Raw genomic sequence first — 27,003 nt, 5'->3', positions numbered from 1 at the left:
GTTGTATAGTATCATATAGATGCAGCTAACAGTTTGAATTTAGTGTTTAAAAAACACTGACCCGTCTGAATGAATGACACTAGGCGCTGCTTCTGTGGTCAAGATGCATGCGCAACTTTATGATGACGTAGACTGATAATCCTTCTTTAGCTATCCCATTTCATTGCCGGGTCTTTTTACATATCATCTGATGGTGTACAATGCTTCAATCTGATTGGTCAAAACTGGTAACATGTTATGTCAAATCAATACACAGAAAGAATTTCACAGAGTTTAGCTTCTTCTTGTTGACACACAATCCATAAGACTGGGTGAAAATGAGAGAAAAGTTACTTGTAAAACATTTTTCTGTTTCCAAGCTCATTTTCAAGCATTTCTTCCTTCTTCCATTGGCAGATTTTTTTTTCTTGTTACAAGCAAACAGACCTCATTTTAGTCTTTAAACTTGAAAACAAGACATTTTTCTGGACTGATCAGCTGAATGTGCCTCATATTGAGTGCAATAAGACATTTTTACTTAAAATAAGACAAAAACACTTGATAGTATTTCAGTTGTTTGCAGTGTAGAAGAAAAATAACTGGTGTTGCTGCTGAAAACACCATTCATTATTACTAAAATCTTTTCTGTAGCCTTTTTCAATATCAGTAAGATTGTTGAATATCTTTATTGCTTTTTCATTTCAGCGCCGAGCCATGAGATGCCTCAGCTTACAGTACAGGGAGCTAAAGGGAGTTGCTGGGTTATAAATAGCTTATTGCCTTATGTGTTTAATTCATTGTGATGATCTTGTGATGTTTCAAACTTTTTCCTGTGTCATCATGGATGCAAAGTTAGCCACATCCTGCTAAATGTAGGCAGCAAGCACTCAGATATTGCTCATTTTGAGTCTTTTTTTTTTTACCCCTAAAATACCCCTAAAATATTTTTAATGAATATAAACAATAAAAAAATAATAAGAAAGTGTTTAAACGTAACCAAATTTACCAGTAGATGCCTTCAACTCATGAAAATAGATACAGCATGTGCATTGGGCTTGAGTATCCCAGTTTTGATTTCTCCAGTTAGCGCCCCTTTTGTATGTGAGTAAACGGAAACTGGAATGAGCCCTGATCCCAGTTTTGCTCCTGAGTAAACTCACAAAGAAGACAGAATACTGAGGTTTATACTTTATACACCTTGAGCCTGGTTTATACTCCTTTTTCGATTTGTTCGCGTTTTTCTACAGTTCTCCTCTAAAACACATGAGGGCAGTGTTGTCTCTATAACCGACTCCACTATGTTTTCTGCTATTTCACGGCATTTGTTTAAGCATGCTATGTCAAATTTTAGCTGATACAAGCTGCGGTATAACACAAAGCAGCTTTTACAAAGGAAGGAAGAGAGAAGACATAGGAGGTGAGATGTGTGACGACTCCAAACACAGGAAGCATGGTCCCACACAGGGGACCAATCACGGGACTCGTGGTCTTTGTATTTTCAAAGTGACTTTTCATCTGGGCGAACATTAGCTACACGCGCAGGCCTCTGCATGGACATGGAAGCTTTGCAGGGCTGCCTACAGCATCAGTTTAACATAGAGGTTTTAACCAGGGTCTGTACATACTCACAAAGCTTCTCAGAGTCCTCTCAGAGAGCGCCTAGCTTAGCCTAAAAACTCCTAGCAAGAAATCTTGATACCACCTTTGATATAAATAACTGCATGAATGCTATATAATTTTATCTGTTTGTCAACGGGACTGTTTTAGGGGGTGGATCAGCAGCTAAACAGCTGTCTCAGGTGGCAAAACTGTGTTTAGCATGTTGGGAAAGTCTGACCCTAGTATCAGTGACCATTCTGAGGCTTCTTAGGACGCGGTCACACTGGCCCTCCAAAACATGCCGTGCTTGAGCACGATTGCCCCCCTGCAGCGCCGATCCCCAGCTGGAGAGTACGGCCGGCGGTCACACTACCCCAATATGAACCAGACTTTAGCGGGTATTAGACACGCGCACAGCCCACCTACGTCCTCGTGAAGCATCTGTTTACATGAAGCTCGATCTCATCAGAGTCAGCACAATGAGACACAGAGAGCACTGCTACAACTTGAGAGACGTTTGGACTTATAGTAAGTCGTTTTCGCCCGACACAGCCCTCTAACACCCCCGCTTTGTTTAAAATGATTGTGGAGAGATGCGCTCGCGGTGATTATATGTAATGGATCGTACGCGCTGTCCGCGTGCTTGTGTTCGTGCATGGAGTAAACCGTGCTGAAGCCCACCTCTTCGAAGCGTGCCGAAGCACGGAAGGGAATCGTGCTTGAGCACGGCACAGTTGCGGTCACACTGGCCTTTCCAAACGTGCTTTACTGCTGAAGCGTGATTAGGCACGGCACGATTGGCCAGTGTGACCGCGTCCTTAAAGTCCTACTCCCCTCCTCCTGACAGTTTTTTTCACTTTACGAGCTCTATTAAGGCCTAAGATGCTTTGTGAATACCTTCTATCTTAGGGGCTGATCGATATTTATATGCAAATGGGGCTGGTCCAAAACGGGGTGGTGGTGGTGGTGGTGGTGGGGGTATTTCCCAAACTTTTTTGGGAGCACTAGGGGGTGGGGGCACAAGGAATTTATTTTGGCTCCAGTGGGGGGTCATGCAACTTTAATTTGTGAAGTTTTTTATGTTATTTTTGTTTGTTTTCCATTCATATTTTATTCAGAGGTTTTGGTTTATACTCCCCTATATAAAGTTACCCTGCATGGTCCACAATGGTATTTCCCCATAGACTGTATTTCCTGCTTGTGCACACGTCACTTTCATAGTGGCCCGTTTATCCTCGCATCACCAGGCTTGAATGAAAACAGTGACCAATAGACATGCTCTCTCACCCAGCACCCCTGGTTTAATGCAATGGTTCAAGGGTGATTTGATTGGTCGTAAAGTATAGTGTTGGTATGTATGACAAGATGGCGCGAGCCGGTAGAAACAAGTTTGGAGGAGCAGAACTGTATTTAGTTGCTCATATGAGATTGCAGCTATTACCGGTATGTTAAATGCTGAATGGCTCTTTAAAGGACCGCTTTGGAATACTATAAAAGGACACAAAATGGATTTTAGCGGCTGCTACGGGTCCATTTGGTTTAAAATACAACACTGTTCTACAGCTGGGAAGGTAGGAGAGAAAAAAACTGACACCTGACAGTTGATAATGACAGCTTTTATACTCACAGCTGTTTATTTTAAATACAAAAAATAAAGCTCCCAGTCTGTCTGTATTTTGCAGTGTCAGAATCAAATGGAAGACGTTTCCAGATTTAGTTTCACATTAGCTTTGTGAACTCAATACTGACCCCACCTGGCAGAGTAAGGTTTCATATAGAAACAATGGCGAAGTCAAATATCATATACCCCGGTCCTATTTGAATAACGATCAGCCCCTTACTAAGGGAAAAGTCTGAGAAAAATTACAGAATATATGAAATTCTAAGGTTCTGTCTAAGAATGATGTCACTCAGAGCTACTTTAAGCCTCAGGATGCTTTGTGAATACCAGCCCAGGTTTTTTACCCTTGTTTCTGACAGCTGTTGGGCCACAGATGATGAATTATCACGTGGTCAAACATCAGAACAATAGAAGTGGATATGGTACAGCAGCTTTCACATTCCACAAACCCTTGTATGAGATGCTCGGTCACAAGACTGCAGGAGACAGTGGTGGAGCAACTGATGCCGAGCCATGATGGGGAAACACTGAGGCCCCAGGTCAGCGGTTAAGCTAAAGTTAGCATGCAGGTGACTATACTAAATCCTAAGAGAGTTTTTATGTTGTATTCGTTTTGAGACTGATGATGGATTAGAAGAGGGAACATGAAAGGCGTCTGCACAGATACGATGGAGGAATAAGAAACTGGGATGTAAGGTTTTATCATGTTCAGAGGGGAATGAATGACTTAGCTCCTCTGTGTGCTGACAAATACCATATCTTAAATCAAACTGGGATACTCAAACTCATGTAACGCACTGACTGATGCCTTTTTGACTTATTTCTGTCAAACCACTTTCTCTGAAGTGCCAACACATGTGAAGACTTTTCTCATAAAGGCTTTTACACCTTGTCAAGCATTGTAGAAATATGTACTTTAGCTTCCTCAGAAGCTGCGGTGCTGGATTTGTCACAGAAAGGATGGAGAAAAGTGCCTAAAAACGGTTCCCTTGGCCGATCAAATGAAAATAACATGTTAAGAAGGTTACTGTTTGCCTCTTTTACTTCAACTATCACAGAAATAGTGTATAGTGCAATTTTAATCGCCTCATTTTAGTGCTGTTTGCATATCTAAAGGCTGCTGTGCAACACGATTTAATACATTCATCAATTAGGAAAACAGTTTCACAATCCTTCATGTGAGAATAATTCAAATCATTGGACATCTAAAGCTTCTCCTTTCACTTTGGACTTCATGAAGTTTAATCAATCCAATATTAGTTATTCACTCAGTGTGGAGCTGGGAGGTTAATGATAATATTGGTTTGAAATTTAGATAACCTTCCTGTTGAGTAGTGTCGATACATATTAAGCCTGATTACTTCCTGTGATTCTCAATTTTTCCTCCATAAAGCGAGACGATTGGAGTTTGATTGTAGTTCAAATCTCATCTAACTCTTCTCAGCCAGGATCATTTCGCATCACCTGGGTAATTTTCAAACAAGTCCAAGCCAAAAAACACCAGCCTCTCAGCGGAGCGGATGGCCCTGAGGATGAGAGACAGGGACTGGTTCATGGTGCTGTGGCAGAGCACTTCCTTATCTGCAGAGCTGTGTCTGACCGCTCTATTGGTGACGTTGCAATGCAAGGCGGCTTCCTGGGAGAACCTGAGGATGGAGAACTGTGGTGTCTTTCCAGGGAGGCTGTATAACAAGTTCCTGCAAAGAGAAGAAGAGAGGAGAGGGTTAACAAACTACATGTGCATATGTACTGCAGTGTTTCATAATACAGTAAATGTTTACTTTGCACAACTTATGTAAAGGATTTTAGTCACAACAGTTGTTAAAGGGATAGTTCAGTTTTTTTGAAGTGGGGTTGTATGAGCTCTATGTAACCACTAAGGACATTAGATACAGTAGAATGTTGTCTCCTCTCCCTCAGTAAGACACAGACTGTAATTGATGGTGACGAGGAAATAGGCGCTAACAGGGAGAGACCGTACCAGATTCAAAGGCTATTTTCTCTGCCTACAAGAACTAAAATCAAAAAGTAATACCACAGTTTAAGAGTACGCTACACAATTTTTTTTTAAGTCCATTAAGTCTTCGGAAATATAAACATTTATCCGGACCTAACTAACTGGTCATTTATCCTTCCGCGCAGCGCTAGTGCGCTCCGTCCCCTCTCCTCCTTTCAGCTGTAGGGAATGTAAACAAGCTATGCTTCGGGCGCCGGTTGTAGCCTCGTGTAAGTTTGATCAAGTATTGTAATTCTTTTGTTTGTACTCTAAGGATTGTGAGGCAGCGTAGGAAATTCAAAATAAGTGACTATGACAGCGACGATGAAGTTCCATTCACTTTGGAACCAAAAGGATACCTGTATGAACCGGAGTACACAGAAGAGGAGCTGCTACAGATGGCGACTGAAAGGACTACAGAGGACACATCCACAGACACTGGACATCCTGTCTCCTATGTCTCTCCTGTCTCTCCTCCTGTCTGCTTTATGTGCACATACTAACTGACCTATGGCAAAGTACCGCCCTCAAATGTGATGAGCCAATCACAGAGCATGTGGCCATTCCTATACAGACATTCTCTGACTGGACCCCCAGTGAAATGCACTGCAGAAAGTCGGTTTTTGATCAGTTTTTTAAAAGTTTTTCTGAGATTTTAAGTAAAAAATGGTCAAGCTGTGTTCAGTGGACACATGCAATTCAACAAAAGGTATCCTGAGAAGTTGAGTGTATTTTTTAACCCTTTCATAAGCCACATCTCAACCAAGTAACTGGATAAAGTTGTGCTGTCGACCACAACATCAGCTGTGTGTGAATTAAATGAACAATGTCTCCATCTGTTCTAAGTAAGCTGACATCATATTTGAGGCAGCAGATTGTCACTTTGCTATAAAGAAATAAAAGTTATCTCAACACTAGAACCACCACTGCAGTCTGACAGATGCTTTGGGATTTTCTCCAATGTTAGCTAAAGTTAGCTTAATGTTAGCTCCTAGCTGCGTTGTTCATCATGTCTCTTTATTTGTTGGGAGTTCATTGGCCTGTTTTGTTCTGGTTTTTGTTCTTTGGTGATCGTACATCATTGTTAGCTGTTGTCCAAAGGGCTCTGGTTACGCTAGCGTTAGCTTCTGGAGCTAGCTTCATTAGCTTATCTGAAATAGCTGATAAAACAAAGGTTGTGAAACGTTGTGCTGACATTCAGTGTAAATAGCTACAAACTAACAGAGACTCACTCTTAGTAAAAATGGTGAAAAAAGAGGTCATATTTTAGTCCTGACCAATGCTGATCCTCTGTCTCGTTGTCTGAGATGCTGATGCTAACCAGATGCTGTTTATCAGGGTTGCCCTGGGGGCAGTAAATTTAGTCTGTAACTGGAACTTTTTATCAACCTTCTCAACAATAAAATGATTCATATATCTACTGTTGCACTTGCCATAGTATGTGGGTCACCTGTGACTAAATGTTCACTGTTTGAAAGACTGAGTGGAGGGGGCATACATGGCTTAGCTTTGGGTCAGTAATGAAAATTGGGATCCTGTGTTTTAAAAAAAAAAAGATATAAAATAGATAATTAGGTGGTTTGCAAATCATTTAAAGCTTATGTAAAACAATATATATATATATATATAAGATAAAGAAAAAATCAAAGGTTGGAACTAAAAAATGTGGTTGTTTGACCAAAAATATCTTATCATTACATTAATCATCTACAGAAGCAATGTTCAAAGTCAGGCCCAGGGGCCAAGGCCATTTCCATGTGTCTGCCAGACTTAATCTTACAGAGCACTGATGGTGTCACTGAAATGAATCATGTTCTGCAACATGTAAACACTTACATTTTCTGTCAGGGTCATAAACCAAAACCAAAACCAAAATCTACCTACTAAGTTCTCCCTAAACTCTATTTGTGCAGTTCACAGTCTGCTTGTATAAAGCTAAAGCTCTGTACATTCTGCAGAAACTCAACAACTCTCAGAGCTGTTGTCTCTAAAAATGAAATGATTTATTATTATGTGAAAATAAAAGGTAAAAAAAAAATAGAGAACACAAAACCAGATTAAAGTTATGACACAAATGGAGCTTAAAAATAGTTCAGAATGCAGGATCAGAAATGTTTGGTTTACAGTGTTATAACATTAAAAGATTCAGAGAATCTGGAGGAACCTTGGCCTCTGAGAGACCTCAACCCAGTACTGGATGGATCTGATCTTCAGGCCCTCAGGTGGCTCTGCTTTGGAAACAGACTGTAGTGGAAATCACTACATGGGCTCAAACTCATATCTGTAAATAATTTTTCAGTTTAACTTGGAATTGCACCAGTATGCAGGTTGAAACTGTGCTATACAAAGAGGGAACCATACATAATCAAGATCCAGAAACACTGGACTGAGACTGAGCTCAATAAAAAATACAGATCGGAGCTAAGCAAAACTACAAGACCCCTTCTTAGACTTCTCTTCAACACTGGTCCATGGAATATACTTTAGAGCAGGGTTAAATTTGTATTTTCTTCTAGTCCAGGCTCAAGTCGACTTTGGCTTTTGTGTGAGATGAACCACCATTTACTTTACTTTTCTCCTTAGGCTCACAAAAGATGATCAGAGCTGAAACAGGGACACATGAAAACCTTTTTCTCACAACTGGACGTTTGACTTTTGTTGTCCCAGACAGGTCACTCCTGCTGTGAATAACTGTGCTTGAAGCCTCTCTGTATCCAGGTCTCTTAGTCTTTCTGTCACAGAGGAATTTACAAACATTCAGACACAGATAAAGCAGAGCACATATATAAACACCGCTGAGCCTTAGGGGGTGTACAGGGTAGTCATTTGTAGGTCAGAAAGGCAGTGACTTCACAGTGTAGCTCTCCTCGGAGCTGGAGTACATTGATTTTTCTGAAAGTGGCTGAACAGACAGTCTTAGGGAGTAAATGGAGTGATTCTTCATCTGTTAAAACACAGGTCGGGTGCTGTAGGGTGTGAAGGAACACTGACCTTCAGCGTGCAATTTAGACTCAAAGTCAGAGTGTGGTTAAGACCCTGTATCCACACAACTCCACTTCATGAAACAGAGAGACCTCTCCTCTGATGAGGTTTGACTTCACAAAAACAGCGGCAGAAGAAGAAGTTCATAAAATTATTTGCAAATGTGTTTAAACAAATCATCATATGATTAGGTTGGTGCAAATAGTTAAAGTTTGAGTAAGCAGGATTTTCCAAAAAAATATTATGTCAACCAGTGGCGAACTGTGGCCCCAGCCACTGGGCCTTCAGTAGGACCATGGGACCACACGTGGCAATAAACAATCAAACACAGAAATAAAAACAATAGCCAAAATCATGTGACATGGAAGTTTAGTATATTGATAGTTTTGTGGGATTACAAATTTATCATGTGCCTGAACACTGCAATACCTAACACAACTTCAAACAATTAAAAAATTAAGATATAAAATTGAAAAAAAAAAAAAACTGAGTTTCAAGTAATCCAGCAACCACACAGTCTTCTCCATTACTTTCCGCCATTTCTCCTCACGTTCTGCCAACTAGATCTTCTCTTTTCTCCTCACTCACTCACAGCTACAGTTCGGCGCTTATCCATTAAAGTGTTACTCCGGGATGGAACAAGTTGGGTCCTATCACAAGGTTTAGAGCAGAAATTACCCCTACAGCAGTGTTTTTGTGCAGCAGAAGCCCAGGGCGCACGCACCAAACACCCCCTCCCTGCTCCTCTGCTGGTTTCCTCTGCACTCAGACGGGGCCATATTTTACTTGACCAAAAACACAAATAAACGGACTCCCACCGAAAAAAATCTGATATCTGTCTACATTCACGCTTTATTTAGAGAATTTTCAGCGCATTACTTTCACACAAAACATGTGTCCCCCTCGTCCTGGCAGACTACCTGCGTTTGTTTATATCTTACACGCTGCGCGCGGACTGAGACACTAAGCGGCGAGAGTCTCGTAGCCAGCTGTGGCTCTACAGCGGAGGTAGTGCCGTTTTACGACACAATGAGAACTAGAGCCTTATTTAGCGGTATTTTTGTGTGAAAGTAACGCGCTGAAAATTCTCTAAATAAAGCGTGAATGCAGACCGATATCAGATCTTTTTGGTGGGAGTCCGTTTATTTGTGTTTTTGGTCAAGTAAAATATGCCCCATCTGAGTGCAGAGGAGCAGGGAGGGGGTGTTTGGTAGGTATTCACGAATCCCCGGAAGATGTCAGGAAATGATCCCGCCCACAACTTAACAAAATATGATTGGCCAAGACAGCTGTCACTGTCAAATTGTGTCCACGTTCGCTTGAGTTACTCAGGCATTCGTTGCAGTTACTGAAGGCTCTGCCTGCCAGAATGTTTCGCTGATTTACCCAGATACCATCAACAGGAAAATTGTGATTGGTCCATTTTCCATTTTGTTATATTAACCCATTGTTGCCAGGATAAGTTTATAAAAATAATATAAAACTCATTGCTATGATTTCATTGAGTAAAATAAATAAATAAAAACCAAATAAAACAAATAAATAAAATAATTATTTAGGAGTACAAAAATTCTTTCAATATTTTTTATTAGGCCTTCACTGAATACCTTGAAGGCCCTGAGGATTCCCCACTGATGTCAACTTATTCAGGAATAGTCCTGCTCAATAATCTCCTCTGGGCCTCTATACATGTGCCCCAGTGTCTGTGTCTGTGTCTGCCTCAACTCCCTCCTTAGCCTTTATGTTGATGTTTTGATTATATTGGGACATTTCTGAGCAGAAAGTAATCATGGTTCCATCAGCCAATCATATCGCTCAGCGCGCAAGTGACCGTATGTTGATAGTAAGAAGAAGCTATCCTGAGCATCTAGGATAGTGGACGTAGCACGCAGAAAGAAAAACACAACCAAAGTGAAATGAAACGCCAGACAGATAAAGCTTTTCCTAATTGAGGGTAAAGCTTGGCCTGACTTTCACTCCCTTTCAGGAACTTGGAGAGCAGTGTTGGATGAAGAGTGATGCGAGTTAGCTTTCTGCTAACCAGGTATGTGTCAAATACTTGTGATTAGCTCGTGCTAGCAGGCCAAGTCATGTGCACAGCACTTGAGTCTCTCCCACGAAGAAACGCGATGCTACAGGTGGTTGCTGGGCTAGTGAGTGTGTTCACGTAGTTACGGTTGGAGGCTGTGGGTGTGTGCTGCTGCTGGCACTGATCCAAAGGGGAGGAGACCTGTTTGAATATTGTGTTTACTGACAAGTAACGCAAAGTCCTGCAGACTCCACCTATAGGTAGCATGAGTGCAGCATTAAAATTATAAAACAAAAAACAACAGGTACATTTCTTCACATTTAGCTCTCAAACGTCAAATATTGCAGTGTTAATTAATATTTCAGTCACTTTGTTTCCCTACACATTGACGTCAGTATTTGTGACCTTTTTCATTTGTTCTTTATCCTGAAAAACAGAAATCATATAGTGTCACAGTTAAATGCTTAATATAAATATAATAGTTACATAGAAATACATAGTTATCTGCATTAAGCAGTCATAAACAGTCTGGAAGTTATGAATTTTAGTAATTGAAATAATTTTTGATTAAATTTAAATTTAAATTAGCAAAGAGAACAACAGAACTCAGGTAACTGTATTTACTTCTTAATGTTAGATCTGTCCTCGGCTTTTGACACAGTTGACCACGACATCTTGGTTAATCGGTTGCGTGATTTGGTGGGGATGTCAGGTCTGGTATTGGAGTGGTTTACTTCATACCTGACTGGGAGGAGCTTCAGTGTGGCTGTCAACCATATGATGTCCAAGCCAGCTGACCTGCAATATGGTGTTCCACAGGGTTCCATCCTGGGCCCTCTAATGTTTCTATCGTACATTCTTCCTCTTGGTCAGATAATTCAGCGGTTCAGTGATGTGGCCTATCATCTGTTTGCTGATGACATACAGCTCTATTGTTCCTTTAAACTCTCCGAGGCCCACAAACTAAAGTCTTTAACAAACTGCCTGTCAGAGGTAAAACACTGGTTAAATGAGAATAGCCTCCAGCTAATCTTCGTAATCTTGGAGTCATTTTGGATGAGGGGATGTCCCTAGCTCAGCATTCTAAAAAGCTAATTAAGAACTGTTTTTTTTCAACCGCGCAATATCTCTAAGTTGAGACAAATGATCTCACGGGACAAACTAGAGACTATTATCCATGCTTTTGTGTCTTCACGGTTAGACTACTGTAACGGTCTGTTCACCTGTCTCAGTAAGAAAGAGCTGAGCCGTTTACAGTATGTTCAAAACTCGGCTGCGAGGCTTCTGACACACACTAACAAAAGAGCCCACATCACTCCTATCTTAAAGTCCCTCCACTGGCTTCCAGTCTCCTTTAGAATAAACTTTCAAATCTTTGTTCTAACCTTCAGAGCCCTACATGGTCAGGCTCCATATATCAGAATATATCAGTGCTCTGATCCAGCCCTACAGCTCTGTCCGTACTCTGAGGTCCTCAGGTCAGAACCTACTGATGGTTCCTCGAACCTGTTTCAAAACCAGAGACAGATCCTTCAAAGCAGTGGCGCCCCGTCACTGGAATGAACTCCCTTTGTCCCTGCGTTCCCTGGACTCTGTAGAGACTTTTAAAAAGCATTTAAAGACTTTCTTTTTTAAGCAGGCTTCCAGAGCCAGTAGTATTGATGTTAATTTTTATTGTATTTAAATCAAATGGTGTTTAATGTGAAGCACTTTGTGACGCTTGTCTGTGAAAAGTCTATACAAATAAAGGTTACGTAGTTGCTTACTTACCTAATCGTTGTGCCAGAATTAATCTACAGGTAGAGACCGCCGTAGTAGGGTTCAGCTCTAAAGCTTCCTGATGGTTCTGTTCTCTGTAAATGTTACAGTTAGTCCGCATGCAGTTAGATGTCGGGCTTCTTCCTCTTATTAGTTCCAGAAACATATTTTATGTAAAACACTGTTCTGGAGAGCACACACACAGAAACTCTCACAAACTAAACCATAAGAACTACTCTCAGTTTCTGCACCTTTGGAAATTTGTTGTACGGGAGCTTTTGTGAGACTCATAAAGAACTGGACTCAAATCAAAAAGGCTTTATCTGTATTTTACAAACCATGGGACGCTCAGCCTTTCATTTAGTGCTCTTTTAAATATTTGCTTTGTAAATACAATGAAAAAATGCTGAAGTTAACTGAGAGCAGTGAGACGCAAAGGGAAGGAGTGCCTCAGAGGAGGTGCAGTTTTCCCTGTCTGTTCTCTTTGAGCAACAGACTCTCATCCTCCATCTGTCTGTGAATATCCAGTTATGGAAAAGGTCTTCCTGAAGCACCTCTGTGTTAATAAAGACATCTGCTATCGATTGGTATGGCCCACGGGAAGCCTGACATCCACTCTTAATGGAGGCCGTCTCCGGCTCTGCAACACAACAAATTGGGTTTAAACTGTCTGCTGGTCCCAGGTGTTACTCAGGCAGGAGGAGCAGTGTTTATTCAGCGCTGACAGCTGCACGTTGTGACTGTGTGCTCTGCTGCTGAGGGGAGAACCAATTTAAGGGCCAAAGAAGGAACATTGTGGCTTTTTTTGTAAATTTATGTAGGAAACAGGACAAGAAAAAATCTGTAATTCACTTTTTTGAGAAGGTTGAAGAAGATATCGTTCGGTCAAGCGAAAAAAAGGAGTCAACAAAGGTATGGTGTTCAAAATAGAGTGAATGTACCACTCTATGCTTTATTTTGTACCAATCTTCAGTCATCATAGACCAGGTGATATTTCTCTGAAGTCCACAGCACAGCACAGAAACAGCACTCCTCAAAATCCCAAATGACCTTCTCTTGTCCTCTGATTCTGGCCACTTCATCTTTCTTAGTCTCAGCGCTGCATTTGACACAATAAACCACACCAATCTTTACTCCAGCCTGGAACATACTGTCATCATCACTGGGACTGCACTTTCCTAGCTGACATCATACCTCACTGACCGTCAACAGCTTATTCATATCAACAACTGCACCTGTAACACTGCTCCTCAGGCTTAAGGCATCCCCCAGGGTTTGGTGCTTGTTCCCCACCTGTTCATTATTTACTCACTGGTAACATTATCTGTAAACATGGCCTTTATTTCCATTACTACACTGATGACATCCAGCTCCACCATTGTAACCACTCAGGATAGCTACTTTCACTCATTACCAACACACTAAGTCACTTGCGCACTGGGCGTTCTGTGATTGGCTGAGGTAACCACACTGACTCTCCGCCCAGAAACATCCTGACATAACTAAACATCAACAAACAGGCCGAGGAGGGGGTTGAGGCAGACACAGACACTGGCACACATGTATAGAGGCCCATAGGATACGGTGGAGCAGGATCCTTTACTGTAAAAGTTAGTTGTCTTATTTTTTAGGAAAGTCCTGCAGACTCAACCTTAAACAATAAACTAAGTAAAAAAAAGTTAGTTACTCTCCTTTTTGTTTCTTTTTCTCATATTGCTTCCTCGCTTTTTTTTTTCTTTCCGCCGTTTGCTGCTCTCTTTCTGTCTGTATTATACAAAATTTTGTAATTAATTTAGGCGCACTAGAAAATAATCTAATCAAGTGTTTTTTTTTCTTATTTTCAGTAGGAAATGGATTTTCAGAGGCTTAATATGAGCCACATTTACCTGACCAGTCCAGAAAAATGTCATATTTCAAGTTATCTAAAGACAAAAATGAGGTCTGACTTTCTTGTAACAAGTAAAAAAAGAATCTGCCAATGGAACAAGAGAAAAGTTACTTGTATGCAGGGCGTATTTAGTCATTTGAGGACCCAAGGCAAACCCAGTCAGTGGGGCCCTCCATGTCCTTGTAACTTATCTTCCTCAGAGCTAGACTGGCCTTCCCTGGGTCCACTGTCTCTTTCCCAGAATCAAGGCATGAGACAGTGCTAATCTTGTACATGGTAACTTAACGCAACTATATGCATTTCCTCAAGTTCTGTACTTTAGTTTGATTTTGAAAAAAGTGAATACATAATTTAGTCCACTTTGTCCTGGATTTGAAATCTTTTATGGTCAATTGACAGCTTATTCGTCCCACAGTGGGGAATTTACAGAGTAACAGTAACAAACAAGAAAGTATGAAGTGAAAATCATTACAATAGGTAAATATTGAAAAAAATAATTTAGTAAAGAAAAAATATGTAAATATCAAGCACAACAAAAAACTGGAAAAAAAAATCTACTGAAAGAGGTGATATTTACAGTTACCATACTTTTTGGTACTATTATTTTAAAGTTAATGTATTTTTATTTGACCCCCTGTCCAGTGAGTTATGTTTCCAAAAAATAGATTTTGTACAATAATGTTTATCACCAACTCAAAAAGTTTGATTTTGAGAAAATGATCCTGTTTCCTGGGCTAGATAAAGTCCTTAAAATCCTAAAAGTCTTATATGTTTATCTAAGATCTCAGATCAACATTGTTTTTATTTCCGACTTGGTTGAAAATAAGAAAAAAAATGGAAAAAAGTGTTTTTTACCACTTTCTTCCTGAATCAAATTTTCAGATGTGTTGTAACATGGAATAGCCCATTGAATAAGAAGGGAGGGGGAGGACCCAAAACCATCATTAAAGATTAAGCCTTTTGATGTATTTTGAAGCATGTGAAGTAAGATTTAGAAAAAAGAAATGCTTTCAATTGAAGAGAACTTCATAAATCAGTTTTTAAGAGATGCTTTGGGGGCCCCTGGGAATCTTGGGGCCCCAGGCAACTGCCTGTGTTTGCCTAATTGTAGCTACGCCCCTGCTTTTATGAAGACATTATTCTAGTTTTAAGCAACTTTCCTTGTTCCATTGGAAGATTTTTTTTTAATTGTTACAAACAATTCAGACCTCATTTTGTCTTTAAATAACTTGTAGCAACATTTTTCTGGACTGAGCTCAGTGTTTCTCAACCCTGGTCCTGGGGACCCCCTGCCCTGCATGTTTTTTATGTTCCTGACTTGAACACACCTGATTCAAATGATCAGCTCATCATCAAGCTCTGCTCGAGCCTGATAACGAGCCATTCATTTGAATCAGGTGTGCTGGAGTGGGGTAACATCTAAAACATGCAGGGCAGGGGGTCCCCAGGACCAGGGTTGAGAAACACTGATATAAAGTATGAAAAAAGAATTTTTACAGAAACAGAAAAACGCTTGAGAAGATTTCTTTTTTGAGAGTGACTTTAATTTATCACAGCAGACACAAGTATCTTCTTCTTTTTCTTTATTATTATTATTATTGTTATTTATTATTATTATTATTATCATTATTATTATTATTATCATTATTATTATTATTATTATTATTAATGTTATTGCTTCTTAATGCCTTTACTTATTGGCTGTCAGCCATTTTCAGAGCGTTTTGATCAATCTTTCAAGACCCACAGAATATTTTTACATATGACTATGTAAACACCAAAACTACCCAAAAAGAGTAGACTCTCTCTTTTCCTGTTTTTGACCCAAAGAAGCAGAGAAACACACTATTTTAGCTAACCACCGCGACACATCCTCAGTGCGAGCGTGAGCCCAGAGTTCAGAGTAGCTATGTTCATTTATTCTTATTCAGCTGTGCTTTAAGAGTTACATGCACACTTATGAGGTTATTTTCTGTACACTTGTGCCAAGCATAAATCAAAGCAAACAAAGGTCAACAAAATTAATGGCCACCCATCTCACCTCTCACACACAGAACAAGTGAAGCAGCCACCCATATAACTCTACTAAGTGTCCACCCCAGTGCCCATGTGACCCAAAACTGCATAGAAACCAAACAAAAGTAACCAAACATAGCATAATCCATCAACAAAACAAACGATTGGCTCCCACACACTGACTTCAAAACGTTCAGTCTCTCTTCAGAACAAACACAGTCCTGATTTTTTAACATGTACCCAACCTGAGCAGAGGTCAGGTCAGTCAGAGAAAAAGAAGGCATCAGAGAGACAATGACCAAACACAGCATCACAGAAAGCTTCCTATCCTGTGGTACATCCATGGCAAATATCTCTTTTATTACACTGTCACAATATTTTAAGGTTTAAGATGGAGCCTATAATGAGTGCTGAAATGGCCAATGAGCCTTTAGCCGGCCCTGAACACAACCATCAAGGTAAACATTTGAGAGACTGTGCTCTTAAGGTAATTGTCTCTGTCTTGTAAGGGAATGCTAACTTCTTTTATAAATGAGTGCTATTAAGTCCTAATGCTTTCCAAGCATGATGGAGCAGCTAATTTTAGCTGGGTTGCTAATGGCTGTCTGGGACAATTAACATGTCTATTACTGCCATAAACTGTGAATAACACTGAGGCCATTTATCCTGCTGGAATCGAGCTGAAAAGCAGACAGAGCTGCTGGGAAATACTGAACATATAGCAGAGACTCTGTTCGGATGTTAAAATCAGAGCAAACAGAGGTCTTATGAGTATGATGAAATAGGATTTATAGCCCATGAGGGAAAATCCCCACTATCATTCAAGGTCAGCTGTTCTAGCTAAACGTGAATTGATGTGATTTATTGTGTTTATTCTTAAGCCGGACACTTTGACGAAAATAACTTCCCCAACTAATCTGGAGCTCTCACTTTCTTGTACATGCTCCGTGCAGGGCCGATGAGTTACTGCTGCCCTGCCCTGCAAGGCTGCTCCATGGAAGAAATATCAAACCCTGTTTGGTGTAAATTATTCTCCTTTTCGCCCTCTCTTTTTGTCAGAGTGAATAAATATGTGTTCAGGGTGAAGCTGTAAGGTTTATGTTACATTATCGCTGCTGCGCTCTGTACATACAGTCGGCTGAAAAAAAGAGTGAAGGCACTGAAGTGGGTGTAGGAGAGAAGGCTGACTGGTTTAAATCATGGCTGGTGTTTTACAGGACTGCACATGATTTAGGGACCCTGGCAAACTTAGAGTTTCAGTAAAAGGAGGAGCGCTCAGAAAAGGAGCAGATTTCCTTTTTTTCTCCTAAGATCTGTGTGAAATTAAAGTTTTTATCACCATCACTGCTGTTGTTTTATCTTTCTCTTCTTGAGACATACAATCTTCCACTGTAAGGATGGATGGAGTCTTTACAGTAGGACCAGAGAGTGCCTTTGTTTTTTTTTCAATGGTGTATGTAATCAAGTAAGGACTGGTGAGAGACTCCTGGTGTTAGAAAAAATTTAAAAAACCAACAACGCCACCTTGGGACTCTCACCCAAAGAATACTACAAACATCTTATTCAGTTAACTGACCCTTCAACAGAGGGTTTCCCCTTTGGGCTTGGTGTGTGCCTGACTGTTGCGGTTGGGGACCAGTGGATGTCAGCCTTGTGTTTTGTCACAAACTGGGCAGCCAAAGTACCCAGTTTGTACTAGCCAAAGTACTAGCAGAATCCCTGGCTAACGTGTGTTTCATGTTAATGTGCTGTTTTAAGCGGAAACTGCTTTGGTGGAAAGAACTCTTTCCTACAGTGTGTGCATAATACTTTAAGTCGGTTGATTGTTGCATCTTGGAAGTTTTTTTTTTTGACTCAAATTTGCCATCAAAAGGGCCGACGTGCTGTTTAGCACCTTCCGTATTGAGTTTGTTCTGCTGCCTGTCACCAACAGATCAGCTGCTGCTTTGCACACGCTGGGGGTAGCATGCTGGTAACTCTATTATGACAAAGTGCCCAAGACTTACAGGGATTTTAAGTCATTTTATGATGCAGATGGGTTAATTGTGTTAAAATTTTTAATCAAATTAATTATGATAATGGATTAATCCAATGCGTTAATTTTGATGGCCCTATATTTAAACTGTAAACTCAAAGGTCAAAGAAGTGTCTTTATTTTCCCCACATTAAAAACTAAACCTTTACTTCTTTTTCGCTGTTGGTAAATGCAGGGGGTTGATGACTCTAATATTTTTCTCTTAAATATAAAGAAATGAAACGGTTAATGGTGCCAAATCACTCAGAAACACTCTAGAATTGTCTTCTTATCACATCAGTGTTGTATCAAAGTAAATGTTATTTTACAGTTAGTGCCAACAGCCAACACACACTAAAACCTGTACAAATGAAAGAACATAATAAATGGAGCCTATAAAGAGATTATTTGTTTATCAACTTAGGTGGATGTGCAAGCAACTTCAGTGCAGAAGCGCCTCAGAGAACAATGGTTTGTCAACCGACGCAGAGGAGTGAACCTCCAAAAAGCATTTTTTTTACTTAATATCAGCACTTATGCGAATGATAAACGGCTCCCAGGTTTGTGAAATAGCAGTGAGAGGATAGAAGAGATCAGCAAGTGGACAGATATCTGTTGGACAGACGATTTTAGAGGAGAAATCCAACGTGGACCCACATTATTGTTTCCTCTCTATACTGAGTTCATGTTTGGGCAGACCCTCGGCCTCAAACCCTCTTTTTCATTAAATAAACAAAGTCAAATCTGGATTTTGAATATCAGCAGTAAATGTTGCTTGTTTGCTGTCAAACCTGTAAACTGAGGTTGGATAAAGACCCCACATTTAGTTACACACGCGCAGATATTTCTGGTGTTTCAGTGTAAAGTGTGACCTTGTTAACTGGTGACTCTTGGCTGTCAATCACTGATACCTTCAGCTGAGAGTCACCAGTTAGCATGGTCGCTATAAACTCCTATAAACACTGGTTGCTCTGTAACTGTCCAAACTTGATAGACGTTACCTCTGTTGTATAGTATCGTTTCTGACAGCTGACCACAGAACAACCGTACATTTCCAAGCCGAATTTAGTGTTTTAAAAAACTATAACTCCTCTGAATGAATGGAGCTAAATTCTGCTTCTGCAGTCAAAATGATTGTGCATCTTCATGATGACGTAGACTGATAATTCCTCTATAAATAGAGAAAGAATTGGCAGTTTTCTCTACCAACAAACCCCTTTATCTTGTTGCATGAGTATTCCAGATGGATTCAGTACCCCATGTTAGCTTCAAAAAAAGGTGCTTGATGCCGTCACTATACAGAGACATTACAGACATAAAAAGTTGTGTCATGCTGTCATATAAAGACATAAAAAGGGGATTGTCAGGTGGATAGATTGACGGTACAGCGTCAGCAGGATTGTAGGTGTCTCACCAGCCGAGGTGGTGAAGAGCAAACTGAGCCTGAAGGCATTGTTTTGGATTAACTAGTGGAAGTAAAGAGCTCGAGGAGACAGGCAGCTTAAACTGGTTTCATCGGAAGAGTGGCTTGGTCCAGGGTCCAGGGCTTGGACATCCAGGGTCAGCATGGAGTAGACCCTCTGGTGAAAAAGAAGTCAGATGGTCTGGGTAGCTGACAAGTACGTCTCCTGAGTGCTTCCCTTTGGAGGATTTCTGGGCATGTCTGGCTGGCAGGAAACCCTGGAGTCGACCCCAGAGTGTGCTAGAGGGATTATGGAGCCCATCTGGCTTGGGAGTCCTGAAAATCCTTCAGGATGAACCAGAGTGTTGCTAGCAAGTTCGATGTTTGACGCAAGTTGCTCAGCCTCTGAGACCCAGCTCCAGCCAGGATGGAAAAAATCAATGACACAAAGCAACAATGCAACAAGAAGTGTAGGAAAAATGAAGAGGGATGAAAAATAAGTCAACAATTCATTTTCCAAAAATGTCTTCTGAATGATTCAAAAAGATTCAACTGGTTGAAAAAAAGCAGCTTTTACTGATGGAATCCCCTCACTTAAGTGTTTCCCTCGTGGGGATAAATTTAAGGAGACCCGTCTGATGTTAACAAATATTAATGTTAGAGAGCAAATGGAAAGTTATTTATTTTTCTAAGAAGAAGTTTATCAGCACACAGAAAAGAACTGCTGACCCTCAAAAAACAGTCTTTCACTGACACACAGCTGGAGGAGGTTTTGAGAAGCCGGGCGCTGCACAGACAATTTCAAGGTCTTGACTTTTATGCAACATACATCCACAACATTAACAACTACATCGCCGCTGTGGTTCTGAGCCACTCTTTTTTCTCCTACCTGTACACTCCAGGCGGCGTCTGTGGGATGATGAAGCCCTTCTCCAGGTCGCGCAGAACATCATTCAGCATCCGCACGTGGGAGGGGTCGCGTTCTTTGGGGTCGTTTGCAGGTCGCATGGTCTCAGACTGAAAGAAGGCTGCGTGGTCTCTCAGGGAGGAGGCGGATGACAGCAGAGGCTGAGACACCGCGCTCTTGTCTAGACACATATAGAGGGAAGAGAAGGAACAGAAAGAACAACACATAAAAAAACACAGATCGAAACTTTAAGGTATGAAGATGTCTGTTCCAGAGACAGCAGTTGACCTTTAAGCAGATATGCAGATATATGAGCATTAAATAAAAGAAGTGCAGATGAAAAATGTCAAAAAGTGATGTTTCAAGTAATCTCACAGTGGTTTAGAAGTGACACAGAAATCTCTTTGAAAATACCTTAAATACTGAAAAAACTTTGCTCTCCCTTTTCCACGTTGTTACTTTATAGCTTCATTCCAAACAGAATTAATTATTTTTTCCTCAATATCTAACAAACAACACCTCATTATGACAACGTGGAGAAGTTTCTTTGAAATTACTGAAAATTTATCAAAAACAAAAAATGAAAAGAAAAAAAAAAAAAAAAAAAAAATCACATGAACAGAGCCTTTTCCATGTTGTTACTTTATAGCCTCAATCCAAACAGAATTAATTATTTTTTCCTCAATATCTAACAAACAACACCTCATTATGACAACGTGGAGAAGTTTCTTTGAAATTATTGAAAATTTATCAAAAACAAAAAATGAAAAAAAAAAAAAAAAAAAAAAAATCACATGAACAGAGCCTTTGGCAAAAAGCTCAACAGTTCAGGTTCATCCTGTTTTCACTGATCCTGCAGTCCACCTGTGGTAAATTCAGTTGGTTGGACCTGATTTGCAAAGGCACACACCTGTCTACATTAGGTCTCACAGATGACAGAGCATGTCAGAGCACAAACCAAGCATGAAGTCAAAGGAACTGTCTTTGGACTTCAGAGAAAAGGACTGTCCAAATGAGCACAGTGCACTCCATCATCTGTAAATGGAAGAAGTCAGAACCACCAGGACCCTTCCGAGGGCTGCCCCCACTTAAACAGAGCGATCAAAGGATGGGGACCTTATTCAGGGAGAAGACCAAGAACCTGGTGGTCAAGCTGTCAGAGCTCCAGTGGTCCTCTGTGGAAAGAGGAGAACCTTCCAGAAGGACAACCATCTCTGCAGCAATTCACCAATCAGGCCTGTATGGTAGAGTGGTCAGACAGAAGACACTCCTTAGTAAAAAGCTCAGGGCAACCCACCTGGAGTTTACTAAAAGGCTCCTGAATGACTCTCAGACCATGAGAAAGAAAATCTGCTGCCCTGATGAGACAGAGATTGAACTCTTTGGCGTCATGTTTGGAGGAAACCAGGCACCGCTCATCACCTGGACCATACCATCTCTTCAGTAGCCACGGTTACATGAGGAGTTTTTCGTCTTTCGGAATGGAATCTTTCCGAATGACTTTTCCGAAAACAATAGTATACATGAAAGGAATATTCCAATCTCTGGTCTACATGTGCCGCTGTAATCAAACAGAATAGTCAATGGGGCATGCGCGGAAAAAAAGAATCGCGAGATTTATCAAAGCTGGAGGACAACAGTTTGTTTATCAAGGTGTTGCAATACTCTGTATTTCGAGTTTGTCGTATGTCCATTCTTAACATTATGTTAATTTCTTTCAAAGTTTGGATCAAGAACAAACTTTCCGCAGCAGTCCAGTGCTGACGGCTCGCCGCCATTTTTAAAGTTGAGGAACGTCTCTAGTTGTGTCTTACGTCATATCTGAGCAAACGCTGATAGAACGCACCCTGACAACTTACCGTTTGAGTGGATACATGAAACCTCAATCGGTTTGGGGAAAGGAATATTCCACCCCTGGGAAACTGATTAAATGTCCAGTCGGATTGGCACTTTTCTTTCAGAATGAGGTGTATACAAAGGTCAAATTCTTTCCATTTGAGCAAATAAACTGAATGCAAGCGGAATATTTAGGTCCATGTATATGTGGCTAGTGAGGCGTGGTGGTGTCAGCATCATGCTGTGGGGATGTTTTCCAGCAGCAGGAACTGGGAGACCAGTCAGGATTTAGGGAAAGATGAATGCAGCAGTGAACAGAGTCATCCTGGGTGAAAATCTACTCCAGAGCGCTTTAGACCTCAGACTGGGGTGAGGGTTCATCTTTCAGCAGAACAACAACCCTAATACTACGGCCAAGATATTAAAGGAGTTGCTATGGGACGACTCTGTGAAGGTCCTTGAGAGGTCCAGTCAGAGTCCAGACTCAAAATAGATTGAACATCTCTAAAAAGATCTGAAAATGGCTGTGCATTAACGCTCCCTATCCAACCTGATGGAGCCTGAGAGGTGCTGCACAGAGGAATTGACCAAACTGCACAAAGAGACGTGAGCCAAGCTTGTGGCTTCATGTCCAAACAGACTTTTGACTGTAACTGCTGCCAGAGGTGCATCAACAACTGAACAAATTTAATTACTGTTAATGAATTTTTAAAAATACAAAAATAAATAAATAAATAAATAAAATAAATAAAAGAATATTAAAAACACAGCAACTTTTTTTTTTTTTTCATTTTTATCATGGAGTGTTGTTAGTAGAATTTAGAGGAAAAAAAAATCATCCCATCGGATTGAAGCTGTAGAACAATGATGTGATGTTTAAGTATCTACTTTTCTTCAACCTCCAACCCTCTTCAGATTTGTGTTGTAATGCTTTATAAAATTTTCTGCATAAGGTCAAAATACCAGAACAAAGGGTGAAACAATAAACAGCAGGGTGAATTTAAATGCAGTTTTAAAAAACAGACAGCTCAAAAGCAAACTCATCAACCGGTTGATTTTTTGTCCAGATTTTCTCCTTAGTCTGTATCTACATCACTTAGTTTCATTAAATAGTATCATAAAACAAAATTCACCTGTCTTTTAAATCTCTGGACGTGACAGGTATTCAATTAATCTCCTGCACCTTGTTCATGTGTCCTGTGAGGCATGAGAAGATGAAGAGCTTAAGATCGCTCCAGACAACACTGTCTCACTGAGCAAATATAAACGTCTGCGTCATCCTCTCCTTTAGAAACTGAAGTGCAGTCATCCAGGTTTCCAAAAGTGTCCGTTTCAGGGGCTGAAAAGGTCGCCTAACTCCATCTTCTCATGCCCCCCTTGGACTGGCTGTCAAAGAAAGCTGCTAATGATCAGGCAAAGGAAAAAATGAGGGGGGCCTGTAGAGCAGCACCACTCTCAAAATGCTTCAGTAAGAGTTATTACGAACAGTTCACCAACGTGTTCCCAGGTCTGACAAACAATCTGTATTTTGTAATGTACAGCCACCATACATTGCAATGACGGCAACCTTTTCTTCATCGTTCTGTCATGGGTCACTATGGCACCACCTGCTGGCCTGCAGAACCTTATTTCACACACATGTGCTTACTCCATCAATGACTGTGAATCTTTCCACTTTGTACTATTTGAAGGTGGCTAGCCCTTAAATGTTTTATCTGTGTTTGCAGAGTCTGTATTTCTGGCTTGCTTGTTGTAGCATAGCATTCTGTAGCATTTTGTTTAACCTGGCGTCCAGCTTAGCATGTAGCTTGGTTTAGCTCATAGGTAAGCTGTCTTGCTTACTGTAGAACAGGGTTTAGTTGAGCATAGCTTTCAGAATTCAGCTTAGCATGTAGCTTGGTTAAAGGGCAACTCTGGTTTTTTGACACCTGGACCTTATTTATAGGTGTGTGCATGCTCATATACTCACTCAGACAAACATCGTGCAGCTCGGAGTCCTTCAGAAGTTATTTAGATCCAGCTGATTTTAGCCACACTAAGCAGGGGCCACGGCAAGGGAGCTTCAGCACGGGACATAATCTCTGCAAAATCGCTCATTTCGGCTATATTTTTACATCCATCGCTATCCATCGTTATCACAAACACACTCCTCTTCTGTTGCCATAGGCGAACACGGTCCACAAGCGCACCACCGGTTTGCATTGAGTCGTGGACGTGCTCTGTTTGTTGTACTCGAGCCAGCTCTTCTTCTCTCTCCCTCTGCATCCTTCTTTCATGGAGCTCCTCGTCCATGTACTCAGGCTCAAACCGGTAAGGACAAGAGTCAAACTCGAAGTCGTAGTCTGAAGACGGTAGATAAGCTGACTTTATGATAACACTGGAGATGGATGAAAAAATATAGCCGAAATGAGCGATTTTGCAGAGATTATGTCCTGCGCTGAAGCTCCCTTGCCGTGGCCCCTGCTAAGTGCGGCTAAAATCGGTTGGATCTAAATAACTTCTGAAGGATCCGAGCTGCACAATGTTTGTCTGAGTGAGTATATGAGCATGCACACACAGATGAATAAAGTCCAGGTGTCAAAAAACCAGAGTTGCCCTTTAACTCATAGCTTAGCTGCCTTGATTATTGTAGCATGTGATTTAGTTAAGTGTAGCATTTTCTCAGAGAGTCAAAGATCCAGCAGCTCTTACTGACATGTTTATTATTTAAGTCATTTGTAAAAAGTAACATGAATGCTCCATTCATTAACTGTTTCTTTAAATGATCTCTGTAAAAATCTGTCTTGGTGGAAATCAAAGCTCACCTGTCTCTCAGGTGTTTCTTGATCCCAGATGATCAGTGGTCAGTTTTCTGCAGTGTCGTGTTGCTTTCACACAAAAACACCGCTAAATAAGGCTCTAGTTCTCGTCGTGTCTCTTTGTCCTGGCAGACTATCTGGGTTTGTTTATATCTGGCACGCCGCGCGCGGACTGATACACCAAGCGGCGAGCGCCTCGTAGCGATCAGAACTGTCAATGGGTCAGCTCTTTGTGTGATAGTGACACAGTGACTGTGTTCCTCTGAGTGCTCTAAAACAGTACAAAAGATATGGCGGCTTGGCTTTGGCTATTTGAGCGCATGGCTTCAGACTTTTTTAAAGCAGTTACAGTGAACATTGTGGCGATGTCCCTTTATGATAAAAAATATAACCAGGTATGACAGTATGAGGAGCCAATCATCAGAGAAGAAATCAGCAAGGGGAGACTTCATCTGGTTAAAGAATCCATGAATTTCATGTAGCTAATGTAACTGGAAACTAATTTGGCGACCCATAAAGAATCTCTGGTGACGCAACCGTGGGTCAGGACCCAGACTTTGGAAATGACTGCTCTAATGCACCAATGGACTGCACCGCCTCAACTTTCCGTGTATTATGGGCTGTAAGAGCAGCAAAATTAACTACAGTCAAATAAAAGACAAAAATCTACAATCTTTCCCAAAATCATTTTCTAGTCCTACCGTTATAACATGAGGCAGAATGAGTCTTAACTTTTTTACCAACAGGCTAAAAAAGACAGAGCGTCTAACAATAACAGATTGAGTGCAACGTGACAAAATTTAAAGTTCTCTTCAGAATCTCACAGTCCAAATGTAAACTCCCACTCCTCCATTTTTACCTCTGGCTGCTGATCAATTTACTCCACTGGTCTCCACACACACAAACACACACCCTCGCACACACATCAGTTATCCACACAATGCCATCCTCATTAGCCTGTCAACACAAAGCTGGCTTGCTTTACAGTACATTTGGCACTGCAAATCAATTACCTCACATTTACTGTTAATTGGCCTGTTATTCTTGGCTCTGCTCAGTGATATCTGGCTGGATCCATTGGGCCTGAGCTGGAAAGCCTTTAATCTATCAGTTCCTGTCTCCACAGGACAAAGGTCCGTGTTCAGGTGTTCGCTTATAAATTGCCTACATGCAGTAAGACTAGAAGAGATACTTTTTACAGCACATGGACACAAGGTTGTTGTTGTTGTTGATTGCAGTTTTTCAGGTAAATGTATATTTCAAGGGGCCCCTGTTGGCCTTGTGGCTTAAGCACACAGTTACAGAGGCTGTAGTGCTTGTACCAGCATCACCACGGCACTCTGCTGCATCACTCTCTGGTCCCACATTTCTGTTTGCTCTTCAACTAACCCAAACAACTTAAAAACATTCCAATGGCTACATAAATTAACAATACTAGAATCTTTTCAATGGTGATTAAGGGTCTAAATTGGTTAAAAAACAGACCCGTCTTATATTTTGTAACCAGGCTTGTTTATTTCTGTAGTAAAGTTGAGGTGTTTTTAAGGGCTCACAGTGTTCACTGGCACAGTGAACACTGAGGTGAACACTGAGGTGAACACTGAGGTGAACACTGAGGTGAACACTGAGGTGAACACTGAGGTGAACACTGAGGTGAACACTGAGGTGAACACGTTGGCTGAATGTCAAACCCTCCAGAACAATAACCAGGAAGAGTGACTCACCCACACCAAGCCCCGGCTGCACCAAAAATCTTAGGCCCTAAAATCACTGAAGGCTCCGGCAGAGATGTCAACAACATCCCCAAAGTTTATAGCGCTGAGTAATACGACCTGCAAAATATTTCAACAGGGATCCAGACTGTTTTTACAGACGTGATGCGCGAGTTCGAATATAGTTCAGACTGTGCCGGTTGATTCCATGGATCTGCTCTAAAGGAAGGAAAGTTTGATTTTCTGTTTTATAAATTCTTCAAAGTTGAATTCCTAAAAGCAAACCAGCAGTAGAAAAATGGAACCTAGTTTCTACCAACATCAGAGACCATACAAGCCTCAGTGTTTTTAAAAGTTAACTGTAATTATGGATCAAGGAGAAAAAAATCATGTGATCACTGATTTAGTCTTATGGAAGCATCGAACTAGAGACAATGAAATATAATTTTTAACGTGTTGGGACATG

At 40.9% G+C, this 27,003-nt stretch overlaps 1 protein-coding gene across 1 annotated transcript in view; it reads right to left on the bottom strand.

Annotated features, from left to right (window-relative positions):
* Window positions 1–4,490: 4,490 nt before the first annotated feature.
* The window catches only part of naaladl2 (N-acetylated alpha-linked acidic dipeptidase like 2), an 894,403-nt gene continuing 871,890 nt past the window's right edge, over window positions 4,491–27,003 (bottom strand). Inside the window, exons 18-19 of the mRNA XM_074668343.1 lie at window positions 20,174–20,372; window positions 4,491–4,896 (exon numbers count right to left, since the gene is read on the bottom strand). Coding sequence (XP_074524444.1) covers window positions 4,650–4,896; window positions 20,174–20,372 — 446 coding nt within the window. The 3' untranslated portion in view covers window positions 4,491–4,649. The remainder of the gene's footprint in view (window positions 4,897–20,173; window positions 20,373–27,003) is intronic.

The sequence above is a fragment of the Halichoeres trimaculatus genome, unplaced genomic scaffold (assembly GCF_033239565.1).
Source record: "Halichoeres trimaculatus isolate MK-OKI-2021-1 unplaced genomic scaffold, fHalTri1.1 fHalTri1_scaffold_4, whole genome shotgun sequence".
NCBI classification, from domain to species: Eukaryota; Metazoa; Chordata; class Actinopteri; order Labriformes; family Labridae; genus Halichoeres; species Halichoeres trimaculatus.
This window is presented reverse-complemented; position numbering and strand designations above follow the sequence as displayed.